The sequence below is a fragment of the Schistocerca piceifrons genome, chromosome 2, assembly GCF_021461385.2.
Source record: "Schistocerca piceifrons isolate TAMUIC-IGC-003096 chromosome 2, iqSchPice1.1, whole genome shotgun sequence".
Classification (NCBI taxonomy): domain Eukaryota; kingdom Metazoa; phylum Arthropoda; class Insecta; order Orthoptera; family Acrididae; genus Schistocerca; species Schistocerca piceifrons.
In genome coordinates this window covers 571,538,879-571,556,321 of record NC_060139.1, presented here as the reverse complement: position 1 = coordinate 571,556,321, position 17,443 = coordinate 571,538,879, and the positions used below count along the sequence as shown (strand labels likewise).

Genomic DNA, 17,443 nt, shown 5'->3' with positions numbered 1-17,443 from the left:
TTTCCAATAAATAACCTTTTAAGTGAAAATATCAGCTTCAATGAAGGAGAAAAATACAGTTGTTTATGACATTATTAGGTATGTAGGAAAAAACATAACTGATAAGGTAAATAGGCTTAATTTATTCCTTTATAGCTATTGTTGGAGGTGTTTCTAGGTATAGAGTTTGTCTAACAAATAAATGACGATTTTTTGAAATGTTGTTTCACTCCTCAGCACTTTAACAAACGAAATTGATCAAGAACATACGTTATGAATTTTACTTTGGCCGTTACAAAATGTTATTGTTGTTAGTGCTTCAATTTCGATACTATGCTTCGATTTCTCGCATCATGAATGGTGATTCGTAACCTCACTTTCGTAGTTCGCTAGTGGGCAAAGTCAGTTGACGTGACGTGACGTGATATGACATGACAGACAGTGTAAATGTACGCTAACGTGACGATGCCGTTACGTGATGCCAATTCCTTTTGCTCTTCAGAGCTAAGGAGTATACTTTATTCCATGAGTCACGTGCAAATTGTTTGGTGTCTACAAAACGCCTACACCAAATCCACAGCACCTACGAAGGGAATCTCTCTGTGTTAGTGATATAACAAAATTCAAAATTTATAGGATGCATTACCCACACAAGCCAACGGCCTTGCCGCAGTGGTAACACCCGTTTCCGTCAGATCACCGAAGCTAAGCGCTGTCGGGCTGGGCTAGCACTTGGATGGGTGACCATCCGGTCTGCCGAGCGCTGTTGGCAAGCTGGGTGCACTCAGTCCTTGTGGGGTAAATTGAGGAGTTACTTGACTGAGAAGTAGCGGCTCCGGTGACGAAAACTGACAACGGACGGGAGAGCGGTATGCTGACCACATGCCCCTCCGTATCCGCATCCAGTGACGCCCTGGGCTATTAGGATGACACGGCGACCAGTCAGTATGGTAGACCATCCGTGTATGTACAGATTATAAATATCCAGACATTCGTGATACGAGGTTTATAGTACACTAGTTGCGCCTTTTGTTTTATGGAAAAGACGGCATATATGACTATAATATTATTAATAGGCTTTTCATTTGTTTGAAGGTTTTTTTAAATATTGTTGATACTGTTGGCTCGAGAGTAACGTGAGAAAAAGAAGGGTATCTGTGGTTTGTGGTTTATTTTTAGTAGTTATTTCTACCAGTTTCAGAAAGAATGTGTGTCTTTCTGATCACTAACTCTGCCTGTCCCAAAGATATTTAGCGAGAAAGTGAATCTCATTTGACATCGTGTGGCCACTCTCGCTATACGGGCTGACTCGTGTCGTACCCTGAACTGAAGCGCAGAAATACTTGCAATCTTACGAAAATCAGAGGACTGAGGTTTTATCTTCTGTGACATGATACATTGTAATTGAAGTAACTGTCACATTTTATTTCACTGGACACTTGAAATAAACTCACACTTATAATTTACAACGGATAAGTTCATTTGGTTACGTACTGCGTTTAATGTTCATATTATGCAGCAAAAAATACTGGCTCAGAAAAAAGACGCAGCACTTCGTGTTGTTCGAACAGCTTCCATCACTGAGCCCATCATGTGTACTGCTTGTTATTAATCAGAGTTAATGCGAACTTTCGACGTTATTTAACACAAGGGAATTCCACTAACCATTTCAGGGACTATGTTTCTCTTTTGGAGTTTCTTTCGTACACAGAAAGGGTGCTCCAGTGGCGTGCTAATATTCACTTCCTGCCAATCCTCACGATTGGGTTAATGTGGGAAAGGCTCGGAGTAGAACGTTTAGCGATGTTCCTGAATCTCGTTTAATGCGGAAGATGTGCAACCTGCTCTCGAGCCCCCCCCTCCCACCCCTCAAAGAAAAAAAAAAGACTCTAAACCTTTTGACGTTACATGTGTTTTCAGAATGAATAAATAAAAATTGCAGAGCATTATAATAAAATAAATATCTCCTGCGACAGAATCTGTCACAGGGGTATGAAATTTTTATTCATTGCGAAGTACTTATACGCTTCTAGGAGTGATTTTCCATGACTCCGCTAAACCTCTTGTTTAGAAAAGGTAACATCACGTTGCTGACCTCGTTGAGACAATACTATGGCTTTAGCAACAGCTGTATAGTCGTTTGTTTGTTGTTCTGAGTGCGGTTTCGACCTATAAAATTTAGTTCTTTGGACATGATACGTTCCAGAATTGACGAACTCATATACATGAATAGTAGAAGTATTAGAGTCTTGCATTCCACCTACCTCCTCCCTTCCCCCCCTACCCCAAGCTACCTTGGGCAAATTTCTGTGCACGCTAAAATCCCCATGATCAAAAAACGAAATACTACATTCAGAGACGTAATTCCACAAAGTCAGTGTTTACCTATTACACTACAATACATTACCATTAGCAATCCTTTCGAAGACTTTAAATTTACAAGTGCAATTTCACCTTAAAGTATTTGATTGAAAATTATGGAAACGTGTCATTACGTGCATTGGGTTAGTTAAAAAAATAGTCCTTCGTGACATTTTCCAGTATTTTCTGAGCAGCAGCTCACACGATTCATTCTTGGTATTTCTGTTTTTATGCTCATCTTCCCTAACATCCCACAGTGCAAGTAATTGCATATACATTTCGATGCACTCGTATGATAACACTCTTTCGTCTTGTTTTGAACTCATGCTCAACATCATAACAATAGCGAACAGTGACAACAGTGATACTCAATAGTCTGAAGCACGCGAGAGACTGGCGGAGATAATGTCAACACTGCCCACAGACGAATATGCCTCTTGATACTTCTGTGTGTATTTCTGTAACTCTTTGTCGCTATCGTATTCGAAAACGGTTTTAGAGCACTAACAAAAAATGATTGAATTTATATATTGTTTCATAGATTACCCTGCTGTTCCTTTGCTTCTTTTACAGTAAAAGCTAGTTTCCGTATTATTCTCAGATATTTTAAAACTATGTTTTTTACTTGCAACCCTCTCATATTTATAGCATTGCAAGAGATACAATAGTAGTTACAAAGCCTTCTCTTGAGAATAGAATTCGACGTATCGTAAGCGTAACCAATGTTGCACAAAGGGCAAATTTATGATCGTTGTTGTGGTCTTCAAATGGTTCAAATGGCTCTCAGCACTATGGGACTTAACATCTGGGGTCATCAGTCTCTTAGAATTACTTAAACCTAACTAACCTAAGGACATCACCCACATCCATGCCCGAGGCAGGATTGGAACCTGCGACCGTAGCGGTCTCGCGGTTCCGGACTGAAGCGCCTAGAACCGCTCGGCCACCATGACCGGCTGTGGTCTTCAGTCCTGAGACTGGTTTGATGCAGCTCTTCATGCTACTCTATCCTGTGCAAGCTGCTTCATCTCCCAGTACGTATTGCAGCCTACATCCTTCTGAATCAGTGTATGCATCTCTTTGTCTCCCTTTACGATGTTTACCCACCACGCTGCCCTCCAATACTAAATTGGTGATCCCTTGATGCCTCAGAACATGTCCTACCAACCGATCCCTTCTTACAGTCAAGTTGTGCCACAAACTCCTCTTCTCCCCAATTCTATTCAATACCTAATCATTAGTTATGTGATCTACCCATCTAATCTTCAGCATTCTTCTGTAGCACCACATTTCGAAAGCTTCTGTTCTCTTCTTGTCCAAACTATTTATCGTCCATGTTTCACTTCCATACATGGCTACACTCCATACAAATACTTTCAGAAACGACTTCCTGACTCTTAACTCTATACTCGATGTTAACAAATTTCTCTTCTTCAGAAACGCTTTCCTTGCCATTGCCAGTCTACATTTTATATCCTCTCTACTTCGACCATCATCAGTTATTTTGCTCCCCAAATAGCAAAATTCCTTTACTACTTTAAGTGTCTCATTTCCTAATCTAATTTCCTCAGCATCACCCGACTTCATTCGACTACATTCCGTTATCCTCGTTTTGCTTTTGTTGATGTTCATCTTATATCGTGATCATTAGGCAGTTTTATTTACCAGAGAATACGAAAACCTGCACATTTTATTAATATATTTCAACCTCAAATCATGCGAGTGTATCATTACCGGTTTCTAGTTGTTACCAAATAATCATCGGATGAAATGTTTAAGAATAAACAAAACAGGAGACAGCAAAACTGTAGGAAATTGAATTACAAATCAGACTTGCTTCTGTACACAAGTAAATGTACTTGCATACATGCATTCACAATGTAAACGTGTGTGTGCCTTGACTGTTGGAACTGAAGTTACACAGTTCGTCAGATGATGACTTGGTAATAATCCGGAACCGTTAATGATACCACCTGTGCTACGTGAGGCAGAAATGGATAACAAGCATTACATGGCGCCCACTGTGGGTCCCTAAGGCAGTATGCCGAATCTGTGTACACTGAAACATACGCTTACACGCACGCTCTTTTTTCCGAAAATACTTTCTAAGATAAAAAAAGGTGTACGCTACGAGAAGAAATTATAGGAATGGGACAGAAATCGGTAGATGTGGTGTACATGTATAGCCAAACAAATGATTACAGTTTTAGAAAAATTGGATGATTTATTGAAGAGAAAAGGCGCCATAAACCGAGCAAGTCAGTAACGCGTTGGTCCACCTCCATCCCTTATGCAAGCATTATTGGATTTGGCGCTGATTGATAAAGTTCTTTTATGTCATCCTGAGGGATATCGTGTCAAGTTCCGTCCAATTGGCGCGTCAGATCGTCAAAACCCCGAGACTGTTGGAGAACCCTGCACGTAATGCTGCAAACGTTCTCAATCGGGGAGAGATCCGGCGACCTTGCAGGCCAGTGTGGGGTTTGGCAAGCACGAAGACAAGCAGATGGAACTCTCGCTATGCGCGGGCGGGTATTATCTTACTAAAATGTAAGCCCAGGACGGCCTGCCACGAAGGGCAACAAGCCGGGACGCACAATATCGTCGACGTACCGCTGTGCTGTACGGATGTCGCGGATGACAACCAAAGAGGTTCTGCTAGGAAAAGAAATGGCACGCCAAACTTCACTCCTATGATCCGTTCATCATAAGAATAAACCTGATGCAAACAAACACAAACGCGATGATTGGTCAGAAGCCGTAGCACACGTACACTGGTGTTGTTACAGTTTTGGAGGTAGATCCTACTTATGTTTTAGATATCTTTGCTAACTTGTGTTAAATGAAACTTTAAGATATTCAAATGTATTAACAGCCATCAACTTTTTCTTAATCACGTTTTAGGTCCGTAGTTTTTATTTCAAAAATCGTGTACAGTCGCAGCTTCTGCTGCGTTGTGCTCTGATTGTCGCGCTGTTAATTCGCAGTACAGAAATGGCTGAGGCTGCTTTTGTCCAGTAGTGAAACACACGCGTGGAACACTGTTAGAAGTGCCGATAAATAGGCTGTTCTTAATGTTTATAATAAATTTACGGAGATAATCGGCTCTGAAGTTTTCCCAGCGGCGTATATACTGCAGTTGAAGAGGTTGAAAAATATGGCTCTGAGCACTATGGGACTTAACTTTTGAGGTCATCAGCCCCCTAGAACTTATAACTACTTAAACCTAACCAACCTAAAGACATCACACACATCCATGTCCGAGGCAGGATTCAAACCTGCGACCGTAGCGATCGCGCAATTCCAGACCGAAGCGCCTAGAATCGCTCGGCCACACCGGCCGGCAGTGAAGAGGTATTCTACCTTGAACGAGTCAGTAGCGGGAACGAATCTGAACCAAATGCGGTTATACGTGGATTGAATCAAATCTCCCCAGTATCAGTTTTTTTCTCATTAAATTTGAAATACGTACGTCTCGTAACTGTATAACTCATCACCATTTTCTATGAATAATGCACGTCTTTTTTCTAATTACATATTTCAGAAGCAAATTCTTAATTATCGATGTTTTATGAAAGACTGTTCATAAAAGTTGGTAAAATTAAGAAAACATAACAGTTTAATTTTTAAGGCAAAAATGAAAAACCATATCCGCTTTATTTGAACTATGTCCATCGTTTTATACCACAGAGGTAGATAAGTATCGTAGAAACATGAAAAACGATCATTTTCACAGCATCGAGCACAACATACAAATGCTGCGTTTTTACGTTTGCTACTGTACCATTACAATATGAACCCAACAGAACTGGTCTGGCGGCAAGCTGCGGGATTTGGCCCGAGAAGTAACAAGCTGCCAGACGTACTGGAACTAACGCATGCAGCTTTTTCACACGTCGCTGCCGAATGCTGGCGAGATGTAGAACGGCTTGTCACAAAAGAAGAATAGAAAATGCTGCGCCTGGTTGGCTTTGTAGATTCTGTTGTTGACAGGCTCATTATCAACGCAGCAGGTGACACTTCCAGAACTGAATCGTATTCCTCGGATTCGGATAAGCAAGAAGCTAAGACATTACCAGATGACTGACTGTAATACCTTCAGTGGCTTTAATATTTAACTATACGGTGAAATCCTTCAGTACTCTCTTACGTTACACACAGCTTACGCAGAAAAATTATCCTGTGGTTAAGTCAGGAATTTTCGTCATTCTCGTTTTTAATTACAGTAGTACATTAGCTAAAAACGATAACGTGTTGCGGTTTTCGTCTAGTCGTCTAAGGACCGTACTGTGGGGGATTTGCAGTGTATTATTTCATTCTGCTTAAAAATGACATTGTTTCTTTGTTCGTCTGGTTTTACGTGTGAACTGTAGCTGGCCACGTCACTGCAGGCTAGCGGAACCAGCTGACCGGCCAGTGACGTCCAAGTTAAATTCGCCGGTAAAGCTGTTGTCCAGTATTGTTGCTAAGTCATTGTGCGCGTAACGTACAGCACAAAATGTACACTTATTATCGTACTTGACAGTACTCGAGACTGCTTGGCTGCAGTCTCACGTGAAACGGAAATCAAATGAGGTTCCAGCAAACGCGGAAGAATACATAGTGCAGTGTTTACATCAGCTTTATTCTTATGATGAACGGATTATAGTTCTCTGGCCATACGGCAGGCAGCCGTCAGCCTGGTATCCCACCACTGTCCGGGGCGACTTCACACACGTCTTCGGCCTGGAATCTCATTGACTGGAGTAGAATTGTCTTCAGTGATGAGCTGACCCGGGTGGCCGAGCGGTTCTAGGCGCTATAGTCTGGAACCGCGCGACCGCTACGGTCGCAGGTTCGAATCCTGCCGCGGGCATGGATGTGGTTAGTAATGCACGATTCTACCAGCCGGCCAGTGCAGACTCAGAATCAGACCCAGTTCAAAGTCTCTCAGGTGCTGCTTACACAACTAATCAGTACACCAAACAAAATCCTAGGAAACTGATGCCACCGTTCTGTAACTTTTACTTACCGGAGCGCATTTCTCGACAGAAGTTCTTTGTAGAAAAAAAAAAAAAAACATTTTGCCGTCTTGCACAACATAATACGCGTTGTCGGTGTGTTTTTCAAACCTCTTTATGTTATTTCGGTATTCATCTGATGATTAAAAGTAGGAAACATAGTACTACCTTCATAAATGAAACAATTTCGGAAGACCTAAGTGTGTGTTTAAATTTCAGAAGACCCAAGTCTGTGTTGGGTGCACAGACAGTCATTTCTGAGTCATGTTACCGTTAATAAAAATTCGTTTGGTAAGTGCTGTTGTCCGTTCTTGCTACTTAACGAAAGAACCTGGCTTGCCCTTTTCTTAACGTATCGGAAAACTTTTCACTTTCTCTCATTCCTACTGCCCACAAAAAATATCTTTGCCATCTTTTACTTGCACACTTACAGAAAAGGAAAGTATAACACTAAGAAGCAATAGTACGATGTTTATGGAGGTGATTGTCACATACCAGATATTAAAAGATAAAACTTCTGCTTCATTCAGAACTGATGCCCACCGTCAGCATCAGGATGTATAACCTCTATCGTCATGAATACACTATTGTATTCGTTGCTGGCTGGACGCTCGTTGAAACTATACGTCTTTTTGTCACATCCCATACATGCTGTATGGATGACTGGGTAGGCAAGTCAAGAATCTATATATTACTCAAGGCGTTTGTGGTGTGAACTGTAGTATGAGATTTTGGATTCTTGCGCTGAAAGATGCGATTTGGTTTTCTGGTCATGAATGTTATAACTAAAAAGTTTACCATTCATGGCTCGTATTGGCAAGTCTTTCTTTAACAATACCATACCATTTTTTGCTATCGTATCCAACGCCTTTCCACAACATCACACAGGAACTGGAGAGGTACAGCTCTCAAGAATCACTGCTTCCTTTGAAAGTCGTTTACCGATACATTGGCGTTGATGTGACTGCCATAGACAGAAGCGAGGCTCGTCGCTGATAGCACAGAGTTCCAGTCAGTGTCCCATTTGACTCTGGCTCTACATCTTGCAAACAGGAATGCGTGCAGAATAACATGGCTAGTAGATGCGTAAATGACAAGGCATGCGTTGGGAAAGCGGCAAAGGTGGGGATTGCAGGCAGGTTCTGTAGGAGAAATGTCCAGCGTTGAAGGGGAAGCCTATTGTCACAATTTTACTAAATATTAAGTGAAGCGTCTCCTCGCCCATACCTGTATGGCGACCATTCAAAAAGATCTGCTGTTATCTCTGCTGCGGTTAGTATCTGGCAAGAATGCTGATGAAAATGCAACAAATGCAGCGATTTATTTTCTCCTGGCTTTTTAACCATTTGTAACTCTCAGAGAAGCATCGTGAGTGGAGAATTTTGATTAAAACTACTGTTTTCTTGTTACTATGATAAAATTTGCTTCTTTTGTTGAAACATAGTGGAGTTTCCAGTGTCAACTTACTGACATGTGGCCGGCCGAAGTGGCCGAGCCGTTCTAGGCGCTACGGTCTGGAACCGCGCGACCGCTACGGTCGCAGGTTCGAATCCTGCCTCGGGCATGGATGTTTCTGTTGTCCTTAGGTTAGTTAGGTTTAAGTAGTTCTAAGTTCTAGGGGACTTATGACCTCAGCAGTTGAGTCCCATAGTGCTCAGAGCCATTTAACTGACATATGCTGATGCAATTGCAAGAAAATTCTGAAACCATGGTTTATCAAGTGTATTGAGGAACTGTGAAAACGTAAGGTTAATACCTTATGAAAAAGCACATTATCAGTACAAAAATAAACGTGTAATGCCTTCACTTATGCTTCTCCAAAACCCACAACATTTTTCGTTTCACCAACTATCCATGGCCCTTAAAAATTACATTCTTTCAGCGAAAAAGTCCTTAGTTAGTGGAATAACATGGTAGGGAATGAAGCTTTGCATAATAACGATATGGCAAAATACTCTCTCCTCTCTGTGTGCTATCATTGGCCAAAATCTCATTCAGATACCTCAAACTATTTATGAAACATGAGGAATGTTGTGCATATTTCATTCTGGCTATATCACTGGTGTGCCACATCAGATCAGTTTTCTCGAGATTGGCGACAGACGGAGATCTCCACCCAAGTGTAAAGAAAAATTCAATATCATACCAAACTTTTATGCGCAGCAACATATTATGTGATATGTACGAAAAATAAAATCATAGCGACTCCTATTTCGAACTTTTTCGATGTTCGTGCAGTGTCTTACTTAAATGCAAATATCACTGTAACAATGACCATTAACGAAATGATGGGCCATCGTCGTGAACGTGACAAACGAAGCATAAGTAAAGCAAAAATTAATTTTTTTCTGTCATTGCAGAGCATGGTCAACTTGCGGAATGCGGTCAAAAAATGGCTCTGAGCACTATGGGACTTAACATCTGAGGTCATCAGTCCCCTAGAACTTAGAACTACTTAAACCTACCTAACCTAAGGACATCACACACATCCATGCCCGAGGCAGGATTCGAACCTGCAACCGTAGCGGTCGCGCAGTTCCAGACTGAAGCGACTAGAACCGCTCTGCCACACAGGCCGGCGAAAGCGGTCAAACAATGTCGACTTTCCCTTCCGGACTAATGAACTTGCCCAGTGCTTCAGACGAAAACTGTTCACTGCATTTCGGCCGTCGTATACTGCGCGTACTCTGTCCACTGTCTGTAGTATGATGTCGGCGGCAAACGGAACAGGACAACTCTATATCACAACCTAGCTTCCAGTAATCTGCTCCTGCCGGTTCGTTGTTACTCTCTGCCTGTAACCTCTGCCCGGATTTCAGCCGATGCCGTCCATCTATTAGTCAGAGCCAATAGAAGAAACGTTGTGCTTTCTTGTTGTTTATTCGTTCTGGAAGGACTTGTGTCTGCTCTTCTCGTCACAGTGTTGTACTTAGAACGTCACGTCATCACACGTTCTGCAGTTATTGCACTACAGACAATTGTCTCTGCAATCTATTTATATGAGAATCCCATGTCCCTCATGCCAATGGCTCGACCTTTTTCAGAGTCCGAAAACATGGCGATAAGATGCACGTGTACTTCATCTGTGGGTGCTGTGTTGTGGCCTCCACCTGAAAAATTCCAGTAACGTTAAAAACACCCAATAACAATAGTGTACTCACCATTCTTCATCTGAAGGAGTGGCATTTTTCTCTACTGAAAAGGAACTTGCACGAGGATGAAATTGTAATCAGTATGTCATACAAGCATGGAAATACTATAGTATTAGTTTGTTAGCGTTTGATCAATGTGCGGATGGTGTAACACTTCCCATCTGAGTCAGTTTGTTGTTACTGAGAACATGTCTTGTCTAACAAAAGTGCTTGGTGGTGTGACTACTGTGTTGTAATGTCTGTATAACGATATACATTGTGAGATTCTTTTTACTGTTAGCATCTTTTCAGTTGGTAAGATTCTTACAGCTTTGGCACTATCAATTTGTGACAGACTTAATGAAAGTAGAAAACTTTCTGTACTGTAACTGACAGTAGAACGTAACAAAATTGACTGCCATGTAATTGCGTCACTGATGATTTTTGGTATGTGGGCCGTTGGATGTAGTTTAAGTCATATTTCTGTGCTTAATGTTTCGTCTTCTAATGGTGAAGACACCACCAGAAGCTAGAAAAACTCTGATAGTAGTTTCAAAGTTAAAAAAAATCTTAGCAAGTCAGTTTATGCCTATCTACGCAACAGTGGAGCCGTGACATCATAGACCGAGTTAAGAAGAAACGACGACATCAGACGCATTCGGGCTAACAACAGGTGAAAATTTGTGCATGACTGGGATTCGAACTCGGATTTATCACTTAAAGCGAGCGGTCGTCTCTGCTACCTCTGCTATCCTGGCACGCTGCCCATCTGACTCAATTTCCCATCCTGTCGTACACAAGTAGCGTGCCTGTACATTCTCCACCTGCCGGTAGCTCAGCATGAATCCCACAGGAGTTCGAACATAATGTGCATCTGCACTGAAATAATCGTAAGAGCTGTCGCGCTCATCTACATGAGGATATACACATGTACATATGCTCATGATGTCTGTTCTGTCGGTCATGTCCGACCGAAGAGAGCCCTTGCATACATATGCGGGGTGTTCAGAAATTCCCGTTACAAACTTCTAGGACTTGTAGATGGAAGGGAGAACATAAAATTTTGAATGGGAATCCATGTCCGGAAACGTCGTCCGACTACGCTACAGAGCGTCAAAGTTATAGACGCCGGCACCTGCAAATACATGTATCTACAGGGTGATTCCATGATGATGTTACAAACTTTCTAGGGTGATGGAGAAGGATAAATGTATCAATTTGAGATGAGTTTCTGTGTCCTGAAAACGAATGAGTCGAAAGTTATAGATGAAAACCTTTCTGATACCTCTGACAGTGGACTGCATGTAATGGTACTGTTGTTGCTGAGATGGTAGTTTAGGCAACTGTCAGAGCTGGTAGTATGGACAAAAACAAGAAGAAATATCCAGCAAACATGGGCTCTAAAATGCATAAGTTAAGAGCTGGAGCACTTGTTGAGTAGTGGAGATGTGTTTCACAGTAGCGAAGATGAACAAGTGCTTACAGCTCTTAAGGTATGCATTTTAGAGCCCATGTTTACTGGATATTTTTTCTTGTTTCAGTCCATACTGCTACCTCTGAAAGTCGCCTCCCACACAATCTCATCAACAACAGCACCGGTACATGTATTCCACTGTTAGAGGTATCAGAACGGTTTGCGCTTATAACTTTCGACTAATTCGTTTGCGGTACAGGGACCCTTAACTCATATTGATACATTTATCCTTCTCCATCATCCCAGAAGGTTTGTAACATCATCATGGAGTCACCTGTATATGCCTACTTCCACAGGTTTCAGCGCCTATAGTTCTGACGCTCTTTAGCGTCACTGGATAACATTTTCGGACATGAGTTGCCATTCAAAATATTTTATACTCTCTCCCCTTTACAAGTCGTTGAAGTTTGTTATTGGAATTTCCAAACACCCTGTAATGCGTATATCTTCATCAGCAGACTACGCACTCCGTAAGAGGGGTGGAAATGGTACAAAACACTCACATTAAAAAAAATTACTTGCCACCGAAAGTGCAACTTGTTTTTAAAAGAAAACTCTTACAGTGGAAGGGTGGCAACTTTATATACTAAATGACCATTTAAATAAAAACCCATGAAATGCAGTCTTACATAAAATGTACAAACATTCTCCACATTACACATATACCGCCTCTCAAGATGTTAGGCAACATAAAAACATATTTCAGGAATTCGGCCTTTACACCTTAAGCAATAAATTCCTTAACACCGAATCCGACAAACATGACAGAGGTAGCTATTAACGTATGGCAGATCGACACAGACAAACACTACCTGCCTAACAAATGCGGACGAGAGACAGACGAGCAAGCTGGGAACGAGAGACTGACCAAGAAAACAAGTAGAATTTAACACGAATCACTTAACTTCTAACAAACTGCGATGTCTGGCGAAGACCTGGCGCAGCACCCTCAAAACGCTCTCCCGAACCGTCCGCTGCCAGCGGCTTCAACGGACGCAGGAAGGCGCGCCGATCTCCCGTTTCACGGCGTCGCAGCTCGCCCCAACCAGACCGATGTCGTGGGTTGACTGCTGTTGCTCTCGTGTCGGCCGCAAAGCCACTACCCCTCGCTATACGGCGCGGCCCACTAGACTGACGTGGCGACCTCACATGCGCCGACGCTCAAGACGGACAAGTCATCCTGTGTCCCAGTGCGCGACCGACCAACCGATCGATCCAACCGCCAATGACCATTGCCTGAACAAACTCTGAGCTGACTGGCGGCCTAACACATACTAGCACTCCGGACGACAGACAGACACTGAATGCCACACACTTACCCGGCTGACCAACTGACCAGACTCGCCGCCTAGCGAGTTTGTTTCTTTTCCTTTATTGAATTTCAATTCCCCCCGAAGGGGGCGGGCTGACAGCAGCTTAGTACGCTGCTCTACAGCCTACAGACTTTTTAAAAACGTAAGAAGAAAAGAAACAGGAAAAACAGGCGATAAAACGGTGACTTAAATTGTAAAACGGCGGAAAATTGTGGAAAGTTAAAACATAAAGCAAAGGGGTTGGCAATGTTAATAAAATACACAGGAATCAGACAAGTAACATAATAGACAGTCTAGTTTCTGTTCGCAAGAAATAAAAAAATCACACCCAGCGACAGTATGATGGCCGTTCGCAACACTTCCCAAAAGACACACAACATGGAACACTCACTGTAAAACACTCACTGTAAAACACTGCACGAAAATGTTGGCACAAAGATGACATTCCCTAGCCAAGGGCAGATGGGGGGGGGGGGGGAGGGACCTGGATGAGGGGGAAAACGAGGAGGGATGAGAGGAAAAAACGAAAGGAGGGGGGGGAGACCAAAGGAGGGAGAGGACTCAGAAGTGGGGGAGAGGGGCAGGGCAGACAAGAGAGGGAATGGGAAAAAGTAGAGGAGGGAAATGCAAAAGGACTCGGGGGAGAGAAGGGGGGCAGAGAGAGGGTAGGTGGGGAAAAAGGAGGATGGAAGGGGGGGAGAGGGAGCCCGGGAAAAGGACAGAGGAAAGGAGGGGGAGTGAGGATCAGAGTTGATAGGAGGGATAAATGGAGGGTGAGAGGGGGAGTTGATGGAAGCCACCTTGGGAAAGGAGATGAAGGATGTAGAGATGGAGGGTAGGGGGGACACAACAGTGAAGATGTGGCAGGGGGCGGGGATGGGAGAGGAGAGGAGCAACCAGGGGGTGAGGGGGATCAAGGCGGCGGGAGGTGTAGAGTATGCGGATATGTTTGAGGAATAGGAGCAGGTGGGGGAAAGGAATGAGGTCATAGAGGATCTGCGTGGGGATGGGAGGCGTATACGGAAGGCGAGGCAGAGTGAATGATGCTCAAGGATCTGGAGGGAATTATAGAACTTGGGGGGAGGGGCAGATATCCAGGCAGGACTGGCATAGGAGAGGATGGGACGGATTAAGGATTTGTAGGTGTGGAGGATGTTAGAGGGGTGCAACCCCCATGTCCGGCCAGAGAGGAGTTTTAGGAGTCGGAGGCAGTTGTGGGCTTTGGATTGGATGGAGCGGAGATGAGAGATCCAGGTGAGGTGATGGTCAATGGTGAGGCCAAGGTAGGTGAGAGTGGGGGTGAGGCGGACAGGATGGGCGCAGACGGTAAGGGAAAAATCCAGGAGCCAGAAGGAGCGAGTGGTATGACCTACGATGATTATCTGCGCCTAGCGAGCTCATAGCGCCCCTTAAATGCACGTGAACAGGCTACTTTTCCCCTTCCCTCCAGAGGGAGACACCCAAGCTGCGATTGCCAGAGCGGCGCCACTGCCAGAAACGGAGGTCGACTGCTTCACACTACGCGTGGCAGCGCGTTCTTCAAAACAGCAATTCTTACCACGGCTCACACCTGCTGAGACCGCGGCTTGCTGAGATTTTTGCAGTTGGAAAGTACTAGTTTGTAGCGTACGATGATGTGTCCAGCATTAGAAGACAAAACGTTAGGCTCAGATATATACATTAGACCACAGTTTAAGGCCCATGTAGCAAGTTACCAAGGATGAAAATACCGTCTGTGGAAGACTGCACTGCATGTTACGTAATTTTATGTTGTCAGGAAGACTTGCAAAATGAAAGTGACCGAGAAGGACCTGACGGTGGAAGAGGTACTGCAGTGGACGCCATTGCAGTTTGCTGAGGAAACGAACGCCTGGTATTGGGTGGATTTGTTGCTGCAGGCTGGTGTACCGCAACAGGATCTGACAATTACGAAGACGAAACTCCGCAACCAAGAAAGTGCCGCCCAAATTATGAGGGCAGCTTGCGAGTTGGGGTACGTGTCGCTGCTGAACTTCGCGCTGTCTGTGGATCCGTCGCTGGTGGAGGCGATGCTGGACTCGTACGGCTCGACGGCGCTGCACGTGGCGGCCTCGAATCGGCGCAACGCGGCCGTTAGGATCCTCCTGGGCGCCGGGGCCGACGTGGAGGCCACCGACCTGCGGGGGCGGACGGCGCTGCACGCTGCTGCCGAGAACGACGCCATCGCGTCCATCCACGTGCTGCTCGAGCACGGCGCCAACGTCTGCGCCAAGGACTGCGACGGCAAGACGGCCACCCTCCTGGCCCAGGAGTGCGGCCACACTGCCGCGGCCAACACCCTTGACCTGAGCGGCTGCATGCAGTGGTCCATGCGCAAGCTCATCATCGCGGCCGAGGCGGGCAACGTGGAAGCCGTCCGCCAGATGCTGCCGTCCGTGAAGACGGTTGTGAAGCCGGGCGAGTGGCCACACCTGCACTGGGCGACGCTCAACGGCAGCGCGACGGTGGTGCGCACTCTGCTGGCCGCGGGCCTCGACCCCAACGGCAGCGACCGGCACGGCAACACCGCGCTGCACGTGGCGGCGGCGCGCGGCCGGCCCGCCACCACCGCGGCGCTCGTCGACGCCGGCGCCGACCTGGAAGCGGCCGACTCGAGCGGCTCGACGGCGCTGCACTACGCGGTGCGCACCGACAACGTGCCGGTGGCGCGTCTGCTGTTGGCGGCGGGGGCCGCGCCGGACCCGCGCGACGACCAGGGCCAGACGCCGCTGCACCGCGCCGTCGCCAGGGGCTCCGCCGCCGCCGTCGCGGCGCTGCTGCGCGCCGGCGCCAGCCCCGACGTCGCCGACGCCGCCGGCCGGACGCCCGCCGACCTCGCGCGCCAGCTCGGCTACAAGGACGTCCTCAGGTGCCTGCGGCTCGCACCGCACTGATCACGTGCGCAGTCTTCCACCTCTTGTCTACAGAAATAAACGAGGCGTTGTACACATGGATGAAGCTGTTCTTCACCTCCCTTTCCTATCCACCACTGGATCGTATGGTCCACTGTGGCTTCTGTCCACCTACTGCTTGATCCACAAACATATCTCTTCTTCTTGAGTGCAAATGTAACATTCCATTAGGTAATAGTTCTTTGGACATCCACTGTACGTAATTAATTCATTTCTGTGATCTATAAACATTTATTCTACATTTATACCTATACTCTGCAAGCTACCTTACTACGTCTACTGCAAATACTTCACCCACTACTGTTTCACTTGTGAACGGTGCAGGGGAAAACCAGCTGTTCATGAGCCTCTGTACCAGTTGGAGTAAACTACGTTTACCTTCATGGTCCTTTCGGGGGTTGTATGTAGGAGGAACGAATATGTTGGTCCACCCTTCTGTGAACATATGCTTTCAGGGATTCAGTGGTAAAATACACTGTAATGAACAACGCCTCTCTTCTAACCTCTGCCACTGGAGTTTGATGAGTACCTCTGCTATGCTTTCGCGATTACTCAACGAACCTCTGACGAAACATGCTGCTCTTCTTCGAATCCTCTCAGTTTCCTTCACCAGTCTAGCTGGTGTCGATTCTGGACTGAAGAGGAATACTCAAGTATCAGTCGTCCAGAGGTTTTTTAAGTTACCTCCTTTGCGACTGTACTACTTATCCTGAGAATTCTTCCAATGAATCATAGCACGCCATCTGACGATACTACGATTAGTATTATTTGGGCTTTATATTTCCGTGTACTCATACTCCCAGGTATTTAAATCATGCAATGATTTTCAGTTATCGTTCGGTTGTGGTATAACCAAACAATAATGTATATCATCACGTATTTATTTGAAATATTTTAAAGTTATCACTACAGCCGATATACTCGGAATGAGAGAACAGCAACTATGTTGCTCTTTAAAGCAATTCCCATTTATCATTCAGTCTCATCCGGATATTTTAAATACATGACGTGTTTCAATCTCTCTGGATGATCTTCCGTCAGCAACCTGTCGTAGCTGTGTCATCCACGCACCATCAAAATATTGTCCTACGTTTACATTACCTTCACTGTGAACAGCAAGTTAAATATTACAGTTTAGGCCGGAATCGCATTTCCAGGTAGACTCATATCAGAGTAGTGAAGTGATCTGAAGATTATCCAGAGAGATAGAAACATACGATCTATTTAAAAATGTGTAACTGATACTGAAGAATAA

At 44.8% G+C, this 17,443-nt stretch overlaps 1 protein-coding gene and 1 pseudogene across 1 annotated transcript; both read left to right on the top strand.

Moving 5' to 3' along the window:
- The first annotated feature begins 633 nt into the window (after nucleotides 1-633).
- LOC124778966 lies at nucleotides 634-751 on the top strand (annotated as a pseudogene).
- A 14,297-nt stretch (nucleotides 752-15,048) lies between these two features.
- LOC124775599 (CARD- and ANK-domain containing inflammasome adapter protein-like) lies at nucleotides 15,049-16,170 on the top strand. Its single transcript, XM_047250430.1, has one exon. The coding sequence runs from the start codon at nucleotides 15,049-15,051 to the stop codon at nucleotides 16,168-16,170; it is 1,122 nt and encodes a 373-aa protein (XP_047106386.1).
- The last annotated feature ends 1,273 nt before the right edge of the window (nucleotides 16,171-17,443 follow it).